This window comes from Cetorhinus maximus, chromosome 3 (genome assembly GCF_964194155.1).
Source record: "Cetorhinus maximus chromosome 3, sCetMax3.hap1.1, whole genome shotgun sequence".
Taxonomy (NCBI): Eukaryota; Metazoa; Chordata; class Chondrichthyes; order Lamniformes; family Cetorhinidae; genus Cetorhinus; species Cetorhinus maximus.
The window spans coordinates 145,431,640-145,444,185 of record NC_135881.1 but is presented as its reverse complement, the minus strand read 5'-3'; the positions used below and the strand labels follow the sequence as shown (position 1 = coordinate 145,444,185).

General features: G+C 37.3%; 1 protein-coding gene across 9 annotated transcripts in view; it reads left to right on the top strand.

The window, feature by feature from the left end:
- The window catches only part of tent4a (terminal nucleotidyltransferase 4A), an 89,472-nt gene extending 77,602 nt beyond the window's left edge, over positions 1-11,870 (top strand). For 3 of the 9 annotated variants that reach the window (XM_078539081.1, XM_078539079.1, XM_078539088.1), the window contains exons 10-13: positions 2,744-2,922; positions 3,175-3,330; positions 5,618-5,785; positions 8,231-11,870. In XM_078539081.1, coding sequence (XP_078395207.1) covers positions 2,744-2,922; positions 3,175-3,330; positions 5,618-5,785; positions 8,231-8,407 — 680 coding nt within the window. In that variant the 3' untranslated portion in view covers positions 8,408-11,870. The remainder of the gene's footprint in view (positions 1-2,743; positions 2,923-3,174; positions 3,331-5,617; positions 5,786-8,230) is intronic. The other 6 variants (XM_078539083.1, XM_078539082.1, XM_078539080.1 and 3 more) reach the window with 6 other exon arrangements.
- Positions 11,871-12,546: the final 676 nt, after the last annotated feature.

Genomic DNA, 12,546 nt, shown 5'->3' with positions numbered 1-12,546 from the left:
CTGTTCCAGAAATTACAGAATTTTGGAAGGTGGCAACCAACGCATCCACTATTTCCATGGCCACCTCCTTTAGCACCCTGGGATGTAGATTATCAGGCGCTGGGGATTTATCGGCTTTCAGTTCCATTAATTTCTCCAGCACTATTGGTTTAGTAATACTAATTTGCTTCAATTCCTCCTTCTCACTAGACCCTTGGCTCCCTAGTATCTCTGTGAATTTATTTATGTCTTCCTCTGTGAAGACAGAACTAAAGTAGTTGTTTAATTGCTCTGCCATTTCCTTGTTTTCTATTATAAGTTCTCCCGTTTCAGACTGTAAGGGACCTACATTTGTCTTTACCAATCTTTTTCTTCTTACATACTTATAGAAGCTTTCACAGTCTTTTATGTTCCTTGCAAGTTTACTCCCGTACTCTATTTTTCCCCTCTTAATCAATCCCTTGGTCCTCCTTTGCCAAATTCTAAACTGCTCCCAATCCTCAGGCTTGCTACTTTTTCGAGCAACTTTATATGACTCCTCTTTGGATCTAATACTATCCTTAATTTCTTTTGTTAGCCATGTTGACAATGCCAATGCTCTTGTAGCTGGGGCCTCATCCTCCACCCTCCTCAAATTTGGCTTTGGTGTTTCTGGACAAGAGGTGGGGGTCAGGGAAATCAAATTGATGGTCCTTTGAACTTTCCATCTAGTAACCCTGCTGTTTGATAAAACCAGGATTACATTTGATTGAGCCCTTTTCCTCTCCTGACTCTGTGCTAGTTCATATTCCTTGCTTTCTCAGTCTTTTCCTTGCCTTTGCCTTTCACACTTTGCCCTTTGCCCAATGTGCGCTCTCATCCTCGCACTCTTGTACTCACTGTCTTGGTTGTTCTTGCATGCTCAATCTCTCGTTGCCACTCTCTTACCATACAATTGCTGCATTTGCTGTATCTGTATGCTCCTTCCTGCTTTTCTTTTCCCTCCTCTTTTCCATTCGGTTAGAAGTTAGTGAAACGTAGGTTATATTTGTCCAGTGTTGAAGTTGATTTAAATGGCTGGTGACCAGGTGCCTCTCATGTCTGTTTTCCTTCCCCAGGGAGGTTACACCACCAAATCAAATGAACTGCTTTGGCCAAAACCAGGAGAAGTAATTATTGCCAGTAAAAATTCTCTAAGTCTTTCAAAGTTGCTGTTACCCTATATTATAAAAAAGGACCATAAATGTGTAGGACCCTATATGCCCTGTAACTAGGCAGAGGGATAAGGGACCTCTAGTTGTAGCTAAATGTATTGCATTGGCTGTCATGCAATGTACGTACATCGTCCTAATTTTTAGAAAAAAATTCTTAGGCATTCATTCCTCTATAGAGAAGCTTGACCATTCTGGCACCCCTAGCAAGATCAGATTTCAATGCTACGATTCCCAACAGATGCTTGTGAATGACGCTAAATATATTTTGCTAATTTCAAAAGATTATATTCTTTTGACCTCAAAAGATTTTATTTTATGACTACCTATTGCTTTCCCACAACGGAAAATAGCTCCAAGTGAGGCAAGGGGAATGGCTGTCTCTATCGGGAGCCTAAAGATTTGTAAAATGGTATGCTTTATGGAAGTTTTGATGTGGCTTTGCTCGGTGGCAATGATGCTGCACTACTGAATGGTGAGACACAAGTTTCAGCTCTTATTCTTTGAGTTTTCAGCTACAACTGTAGTGTGCAGAATATTGCTGTGCGCCATTAATTGAGAAGGAAGAATCACAAAGTGATCCCTCGGTCACTGTCTTAGAGTGGCATTGATAGTTACCTGGGAAATATTATCCATCGGCTTAATCTGTAGAGGATTATGACTTGAACTATAAGAAGGGGAAAGCAAAACTGTATGATCATCATTGCCATGTTATTGGAGTGTCACTGTCTTTCTGATACACTGGGCCGGATTTTGTTGATGGGGGTATGTGGTGAAGTGGGTATTGTTGACAAACTCTCAGCATTCGTTGTCATTGCCCTCTGAAAATGGCTGCAACTTTAGGATTTCAGACATGCACAGATTAGTGTACAAATCCCAAAGTTGTGCTCTGTCATTTGGTTGTGTCACAGGCTGCAATGTGGCTTTGCCCACACCTGGCAATCAGTGAGAATTTCAACTTTCCTGCCCCACATCACCATTTGAAACTCCTTAAAAAGGAGTTTACAATCAAGTGTAAGAGCTTTTAACAGCTGAATAATAAAATTTGGTAAACGACAGAAATGGCCCTAAAAATCCTGCAGTTCTGTTAAATGATTAATTAGATTTTTACGTTTTAGTTTAGATTTTTTTGAGAATATTTTATATGTTAATCCTGTGAGTATGTCCCAATCTTTAATTTTCTTTGTTTAAAAAAAATAGTGATTTTATTTCAGTGCTTTTAGTCTCCTGTTTGTGTATCTTTGCTTAATGTGATTGGCTGATTAGGCAGCCTGATGATATCACTGCTGTTCCAAGAATGCCGCAATCAGTTATGGCACCACTGCACGGGGCTAGAGGTTAAATGTTTGCCGGAGGGATTGCTTGATCTCTCAATGAGATTTCCTTCATGATCAGTGGTGAGTATCCTTTCTTTGCTGCAAGATCTTTTGCTAGCAAAATCTAAAGTAGTTTGGAATGATTGCCCATTTTTGAACAAAAACCTGAGTCAAATAGAAACATTTACTGTTAACATTTTTTAAATTGTTGTTCTGATACGTTTCTACATGGTCAACTTTTTTTCCCCCTCAAATCAGATAATGGTGTCAAGATTGAACCAGTAGATAAGACCACTGGTAACATTATCAGAGAACAGCAGCAAAACAGAGATTCAGAATCTCCCTATAGCCAAGCATCGCCTATGTCTCTGTCCAGCTCACAGCAGCTCTCCTCTGCCTCCTCTTCATCAGCTTCATCACTGTCTGGAAGTGATATAGTAAGTACAGTCTTCCATCTAAACTATATTAATGGGGTTTGCAATGAATATTGTACTCAATATTGCTGCTAAAATACAGTTTAGTATTCGCAATGTATGAATTGCTTAGAATAATAGCTCATTAATGCTCATCTATTGATTTCATGATTTAAATCTGATCATGTTGGAACAAATTTGTATTAAAATACTAATATATTGAAATAATTGGTTACAATAGCACTGTGAAAGTGTTTTTAATGGTGCTTTTGACAGGATTCTGATTCTACACCATGCACAACTTCAAACCTTCACCACTTTGGCATCCCAGCATTAGCTCCTTTGATGGCAACTTTAGCACCTACACTACCCATCCCAAGTGGGAAACCACAGACAAACATAAGTGCATTGATAGTGACTTCAAATACTCAGGTGAGAAAGCTGTTGTCCTTTCAAAATAAGCAGGTCTTGCTGTCAAATTTGCAGCCATCTAAACAAGGGGTGGCCAATCTTTGGAGCACGGGCTAGCAAAATGAAACACAAGTTTTCAGTCCCTTGTGCATTACAGCTTGGGTTCTGGGAGAATGATACTTAAGTGAGTATCCACATCCATTAGCTCTGTAGGCTCCATCATAATTTAAAGCAGTTGTGTGCCACATCTATGCAACCTCACCCCATTCCTTGTGGCCATCCTTCCCTCCACTATTCCAAAGAGGACTATTCTGATAGTCATACCTTGTATTCATACATTTTGTTAATTATTTATTTATTCTACAGAAGGTCTCACTTTTATTTTTTTCCCAACAGAAATTCAATAAAGCAGAGCAATTAACATGGTCAAAATTTCAGCACTGTATATTGTCATTCTATCTAGTAATGCTCTGAGCTTGAAACCTCCCACCATCTGTTATGAACATGCAAAACTACCTATAGAAAAAGTTCTGTAAGGAAGCACCCGATCTTTTCTTTGTAAATATTTTCAACGCCTAAAATTATCTTGCCGTATTCCTATCCATAGCATAGTTTGACTGACTCCACTTTATGCACTTCTCGACAAGCCTCCCAGACTCCTGTCTGGTGCACCATCAATGACATTTCTTGCTTCGTGTTGAACACCGCTCTGTAATGAGCATAACTGCTGGGGCTACACAACTGGGAAGCAGCAAGTTATGAAGAAATTGATTCACCCAATAGTGGAGGGAGTAAAATAGTGTGATACAGCCAATTGACAGGGAGAGAATAGAACTGATTCATAGCAAAATCAAAATGAAACTGCATGCTGCTCATATGTTCATTGGCCACCCCTATCTAAACTTTATATTGCTGGGTGCTATAAAGCAGCAATGTGTAAGAGAACAAGACATTCCTAATTTACAGAACTCTCAGTAATCTAGAGGCTCATCTGGTGGGATTTGTTTTAATTTTAAACATTTCATGTCTAATTCAAACCAAATGTTGATTTAAGGAATTTCAATCATAAGTTTTAAAATATGCCAAGAGATTATTGGGCTATGTTTAAAATGTTTAATATAAATTGATGCAATTTAAAATTGTTTAAAAACAAATTTCATGAGGTGGCAGCTACTCAGGTTGTATTCATGCTATGTCTTAGCTGGAGATTGCACCTTATTCCAATTTGTAAAACCTCAAAACCAATTTTTTACTTCAATGTCTGATGACTGAGCCATTTATGATAGTACAGCAATTTAAAAAAAATTTTCTCTGAACATGGGAAAAACTGGGAAGGCCAACCACATAGTGCAGGACTGGAGTCGCAAATAGGCCAGACTGGCATAGGGGTGGCAGGCTGTCTTCGGTAAAGGACTTGAGTAAACATATCGATGACAATCTAAAGTAGGAACGGTGTTTTCCTCCCAAAACCCAAGGATGCTGAGGCCAATTTCATCATAATTCTGCCTGAGGACAGTTAATGCAGCATAAAATAATGATTGAACATGACTTTCCTGGTTTATGTGACTCTGCACTACATCAGACGAGGCATTTATTCACTGACCCATCAGGGGAGCTAAGTGGAGCTATATTATGTGTCCAAAGCATGAATGGAATAAACTATTTGACTCATCAAGCCCACTCCTTTCATAATTATGTAATTTTCTTTGAACAGTCACAATTATTTAGTCATCGAGGCCTCATTCCAATAGGTTGTAAGAAAATGTAGTCCAAAGTGAGTGTCTATTAATTGTGTAATTCCATACTTTAAAATGTTCTTAAACAAAACTACTTTAAAATCAATTTTAATGAGCTTAACTGCAGTGATCTTACAGAATTAGCTGCCTGGTCCCTCTTCATTCCTCCAGTGTATTTTTTTTGTAACATTCTGTAACTGTTATTGATCAAAGTCTTTACTTGAATAGTAACTGATCTGTTCTGCTGCAGCCTTTGCTTACATGCAGCTACTTACATTAATGCATATGTTTAATATGAGAGTAGCCCATGTGTAGTTTTGGTGTGTTTGGAGAATTTGCGTGCTTTTGTATATCATATCCTGTGATGCTGATGAATAATTAATATTTATGTCCCTTCACTTAAAAGCTAAGGTTTTGAAAAGTATAGGACAGTAAAGTAAAATGAAAAATGTTGGTATATACTTTGCAATTAAAGCTTTTCTGTAATTTTAGCTTGTCTAAAGTTATTCCTTAGAAAGCAAGTTATTGTTAGAGTTTGTTAATTTTGTCTATTTTGCTACCTTCCAATACAGGCTAGGATTGGTGTCTCACCAGCCAGTATTGGTGTTTCCACACACCCTGCACTCCCTTCCAGGCAGGTTTGTATTGAAGGAGCGCCAATGAATCCTGTCACTGCTGTATACCCTATTCCCCCTACTTCATCCCCTAGCCTTCTGCCAAGTCTATATGTGCATCACAAGGTAGGAACTAGTGAAGTCAAAACAAAAATTGAGCTTTGCAGTACTAGTGCCGAATTGAGCTTAATAACTTTTAGAATGCATGATTTGCAAATATTCTAAATCTAAATTATGACAGAATTATTTAAAAGTGGGACATGAGTATTTTGCAGCAAAATTAGGGAATATTTTTCTTTCTGACTAAAAGTGTGGCTTTCACTGGGCCATAGAGCATTTGGCAATAGTTTGTACTTGTATTTTCTATAAAATGGGTTTCCAGTCTGCTGATATATCTGAGAAGCAATGAATGGGAGGTCAGATGCTTTCTCCACAGAGAGTAAATATTAGCTTCTTAACTTAAGCTCTCCATACAAAAAAACCTTGATCTTAATGTACATCCAACACAAACCCAAGATCAGCTTCTTTTCCTTTATAGCTGGAGAATAGTGCCTGATGCAGGGAAACTTGAAAAAAGAAAAACTAAAGCACTTTGTTTTTCCTAAAGCAGGAAGTCCAAGCTTATTATCGTTGTGGGCCGCATATGTGCACACCACTCAGCCTTGGGTTGCATAAAATTTATGTCCGTTTGTCTGTGAATCTCCATGAGCCCCAAATTAGTAATGCTAGCATATTTTGGCGTTTCGATTTAGGCTTTGCCCACAAATTAGGCAACAGCTATAAAAACGGTCCTTTTCATGGAAAATAACCCACAAAATCCAAACTAGGCAAATCAAATAATACGAATGAACCATGTGGACCTCAGGCTGCAGTTCCAGGGCTTGGGATGAAATTCCACACTGGCTACAATTTGGACACCCTTGGCCTCCAAGTATTGAAATACTATGGAACTATTTTGATGGAATTGCTGTTCCCTTTCACAATACTTTGAAAAGGATTAAAGCTGATTTACACGAGCTTCACTTGCTGCTCAATTATAAACACCATTTCTCTAAAATTAAGTAATCAGATTTTAGCTAGAAATTCTTAATGTACTTGTCTGAAATTCTCTCCTTTGGCATAAATGTCTTTTATAAAATAGGAAAGAGGAATTTCAGATGTACATGCTAAATATTTGCATGTTGTTCCACTGTGTAACCTTGAGACTAGTTTAGCAAAACCATACATATCCCAAAGGCTCAGATTTGAATCTTAGTCTGCATTATTTCATTTTGGATGGCATGTCACTGGTTCATTACAATTGGGTTCTGTGTGCATATGCAAAGGAGAGGAAGATACCTTCCATGTTCCCATTCCTGATTGCTAGACCCCTGTTAGAAAGTATATGTATGTATTTAGACATCAAGTGAGGATAGAATCAGACTCAAATATTTCCTAGGATTTAATATTTCCTAGAATTAATTAAGCTATCATGATCATGGTATAAATTCATGTGCACAATGAGCACTTGGGTAAGGTATTAGATGATCAAAATATACTATAACAAGTTTGTTAAATACAGCCATCTGCTTTTGGGATTAAAATTTGTTTCTGGGCGGGTGAGTTACAATATTTAGTTAATGGTGGAAACGGTATTAGTAACATTTTAACTGTCATTTGAAATGTTTTCCCTTTTAAATAAATAACCCCTATCTTTAGTGAGTATGATCATTCTTTTGCCCTTTCCAACTCTGGTATGTAACAGCCACATCCTGAGGCAGCCATTAGTTTTTATTTATATAATCAGCAGATTAGTCTACTATCCTTTGCACATTTTATTTGTTTCCATTTGGAGGCTTATTAGTAATATTAGGTCTCAACATTCTGGGACATGTAGAGGGGATATTTCATCTAAGTTTTTGAATTTTACCTGAGTTTTGGTTATCTCCACAAATCAACATTTATACTAGTTTTTAGATATCCAAAGTCACTATGTTACAGTAACCCTTTTAAGGGTACTAATATTCCTTCATTTAGATGATCAGCACAGCACTGGGATCTGACCAATGTATTGTACAGCCACAGTACAATCAAATCTGATTTATTCTATCCTCCTTTGAATGCAACTCATTCTGGTACATGGACGACAATCCTCCAGCACCAGTTTTTTGGCCTTGCTCATTCATGAGCCTGGACAGTCAGTACTGGCTGGGTATTTAACTGGTTGAACAGCTAAGAGCTCCTGTGCTTCATGGATATCCTCCCTCACTTTCTAGCAAGAGTCTCACAATGGCAATGAGTGAGAACAATGGTTGATTTTCTCTCTCTTTTTCCTGCCAATTCTAACAGTCACTACCTCCTTCCCACCCACACAAAGAAATTTCCATTGCTAAGGCTGCAGCAACCCTGCCTTGGTACCGACTAAGGATCAAACCAGGGGACTTTTTACGATGTAATTTCTGATGAAACATGAGTGCTATTATTTAGGTTTTGTTTTCTTGAGATTTTAAATAAGGTATTAAGTAGGATCTTGGACAAAGGATTCTTGTTTTTTGATTTTTTTGTTTTGTTTTTTCCAACTGTCTTTAACAGCAGCACAGTGGCCCAAAATATTCGGTGAAGGGACTCCATAACCAAGGCTCCAGTCACAATTCAATGGGCGGCATGAAGCAGCAGGTCATTCACAGAGGGCATAACCAATATAATAATCGCAACACAAAAAGGAGAAAACAGACACGGGACCCAATAACTGTTAGTTTAAGTCGATAAGATGTGTGAAATCATTATATATCATCCCCAGTCTTCACATAAAAACGGAATGATCTTGACATCAGACTGGAAATAAAGACCAGCATTTAACTGCAGTTAGTGGGTATTGATTAATATCTACAGCTGGCTGTTTGCATGTATCCGATATGATGGTTGGACTCCATCTTACAGAACATATCATCTTGTGCTAAGTATTTGTGAAGCCTTATTGAATATGGAGATTTTGCTTCCCATAGTTCTCAAGTCACTGCTTGAACGGCTCTGGTGATAGATCTGCAAGAGCTTGAGCTTTCACCACAACACTCTGCAGATGATGGGCACTTTCTGCAATTCTTCACAAGCAGAGGCAAATTTAGGAATACTTCAATCCAAGGGTCATTCTCGTGGCTGACCTAGATGGACGTTTTCATGGCAATTATTTTTGCCGCTTCTTAGTCATTGTTTCATACATATATCAGAACTTTTTACTCTGTACATATTGTATCATTTGTGCAATAACTGTTTTTCAGAAGTTTTTATTTAATTTTCATATGATGTTATTATCACATGTTTAAGTTATATTTAAGTGGAGGAGGGAAACATTTTGAAGTTTACAAATCCTTTCCCAGGTTGCATTATCTAAGTTTATAGAGGATTCTTAGTTTGGCAGGTTTGATATTTAAGCTGAGTGTGCTAATACCCTAAGGGATTTTGTTGAGTAGTTCTGGCTCCTTGATTCACAGTATAATACTCAGTACTAACCAGAAGTTTTAAGGGAATTTAGCGCAACTGGAACCATCTTTTCTTCTGCTTTGGTCATTATTTGTGTTTTGGGCTGCGTTTTCTCAGGGTCTGCTTATGGTCACCTTGAATCTTTCACTTCTGATTTGAATAAGAGCCAGAAACGCAAGCCTTGCAACACTGAAAAGGCATACTCAAACAAAACAAAAATTTTGTGTGAACTAGGAGAACTTTGTTCAGTGTGATAGTTCATAAAAATGTAACCTGTTAATGTTGGGGTCCAGATGGCATTTATGAATGATGTTCCCAGCTAACAGAATGTGGTGGAAGGAATTATGTTGATTCTATTAAGGAATCTGTATACCAGTATGCGTATGTTCTATTAGGAGCAAAAAAAGAAAAAGTACTTCATCTGCTGTATGCATTTGTAGAAAGTGTTTTGATGCAGTATTGCAAAGGACAGCAAAGATTTTAAATCATCTATGTTGCTGGCATTTAATGGAAATTACTGATGCATACAGTTAGACTATGCAAGATTTTTTCATGACAACCACTGTTTTTTTGTTACCTTTTTGGAAGAGAGAAAAATTACAGCCTGCCTAGCCCTATGTTTTAACGAATGTACCACAGTTGTCCTAGGGGATTTGTCATGCCTTCTGTATTGCCTGAATTAGGTTGAAATTTAAATGTGACAATGTCTCATGAAGGAGTTTTGACCCAACTAAACACTAAAGTGGATGATGTCCACTTGTGGAGGTGGTTTCGTTTTGAGATAATGTTGCCATGACATTCAGGAATTTGTAGGAAAACACTTGGAAAATTTTCAAGTTGTTTAGACTTTTTTCAGCAACAGTATACAAGGATATTTCATCTGTAAAATGTTACTACTTTATCAACGTGTAATATTGAGAGCTCACTGCTATGATTTTCTGTTGCATGCTATTGACTTGTTTAGCTAGTGTGCTTTATATTCTAGAGCATTCCAGTAAAGTCCACATTTTGTCTTTGTACATACTGTAATTTCATGAAAATAATGGGGACCTGTAAAATTATTTCGCATGAGGATCAAATTTGTAGGGACTTTGTAGATGTGACATTTAAATTAACAAAATTTCCCCAATGAAAATGAACATTAATATACAGTGGAAACTTCAAAACGTAGATTTTCAACTCTCCAGTATAATTAGCACAACAAGCCCGAGGGTTTATGAATTCAGTGCTTGCATTATAAACCCAGTGCAGCACCAGGGAATATCTTGTTTTATTTGTCAATCATAAACATCGTGAACAATAAAATTCTGTTCATTTTAGCTCTGTAGAATGATTGCTGTAATGTAAAGCTGCAGCGGAAGTTGCACGGCTTAACATTCCAGCCCACAAGTAGGAATTTTGGAGCAATGTTTTGGATATTATGTTCAGTTTAGATATACCATATTCCAAACATTTGAGAAAGCAACTTCCCCAAGGAACACACCTGCAATCTCTATCCTGTTTAGCCCCGCTGCTGCCTTGAAACCATGTATTTCATTGAAGCAGTTCATTCAGATACCAGCATTTGGGCGTAACTGTACCTGTGTGTAGTGTGGGTTTTCATTTGCCTTCAGAATTGTGGATTACTGTCCCTACTCTCCACAGATACCAGTTATCGATGTAAATGTGACTTATTTTGAACAGAAGGTGAATAGATCTCTGCTAAAGTTTCTACTATAAAATAAAGGCAGCCCTGCAATTAGGGTGATGCATCTTGCACAAAATCATAACATTGTATTGGTATAACATATAACTGGAGCATATTGGGCACTGTTTTTCCATAAATCTGTAGTTCGAGTGCTTGTATACCCTTGAAGTTTCATTGCATCCATGGAAGCGTGTTATGCAGTCTTTAGTTTCACAACATTCATCCATGGAGAGTATATTTACCATATTACTGCTATAATTATTGGTGACCTCTTGTTTAAAGATACATTCAAAATAGACCAGTTGTAATCCTCATATGTTGAAAAAACTCTTAAATATTGCTGAATTTGTGCTGTCTGTTGGCAATGCTACTTTTGCTGAGTTCACAGCATCTTCTGATACTATTTCAAAGAACCATTTTAACACACTAAGTCACAAGTTTTGATTTTATTTTTGGTCTCTGTTTATTTTAAGAAGGTTTTACTAACGATTATTCATGATCATCATAAAATCTAAGGCTTTTTTCTACAATGGTTATGTAGTTCCATTTGGTGAGCTAAGCTGCGAGGGCTAAACTTATGTTGGAGATGTGCTTTTGCAATTAAAATCTACCCAATTACAAATGAGGTGGGGAAGAATTATTTTTATGAAATTACTGTACAAGGTAACAGTTAAGTCATACTGGCAATCCCAGCAAACACTACAGCTCAAACCAAAGCTTAAATGATAAAGGTAAATTTGTGCTGAAATCGTTTTCTATTGATGCATAACATCTAGCTATATAAGCTTCAGCAAAGGCAGAAACACATTACTTTGTAGCGATTTGGTTTATGCAATTAATATCTGAAAGCGCTGTGTATTTTGTGGTGCTGGATAACCATCTGTATCATGTTCAAGTTCTGTCATGGTGAACAATGAATTGGCCTGACTACCACTGTGGGGTTGTACGTTCATACGTACAAAAAGAATCGTGTTTAGGACTCTACTGGGGCAAGTAAAAATTCAACATTTTTTATGTATAGTTTTCTATTCTTTGATTATTTTTAATAAACTTACTGAAACAATTGTTAAATGTGTCTTGTGGCTGAGCTCACACCTATAGTACAAGTTTGTGGCATTCAGCTATTTTTTCCTTTTTTTCTGAATCAATATTAATTCCTTGATTTTTACCATTATTCCTAAGTATTTCTTACTAAGAACTACTAAACTGGAACTACACAAATTCAATTAAAAAAAAATCATTCCTCCTTCACCACCACTGACTCCCATGCTTTCTTATCACCTTACTGAACACCATATTGTCCAAAACTTTCCCGGCTACATCCGACACCATAGGTACAAGTCATTTATTGCCTTAATTTCCATTTGCTTTCTGTCGCCAACATGTCAAATTCAAATTCTGTATCTTTTACAAGTCCCATCAGGGATTTCTAACCATTCTTCCTGTTGTAACCCTTAATGGCCACAACTTTTCTACCTTTTTGGCCTGCTGTGTAACTGCCTTCCCTCCCTCCATTGGTTAGATTATTTGTTGCTACTGTCAAACCTTGCACTCTCCCAGTTTTCAAAAGCCTATCTATTGATGCTTGTTTTTGATCACCTGCTTAGATAATTGGCAGCTGTTTTTCTTTTAAGCACATTACATTGTTTATAATATTCAACACTATTTCAATGGTGGCTGATTCCATATTCTTTCACTTCCTCTCTAGAACGTGGATAGGTTTATACAAGTGCCCAATATG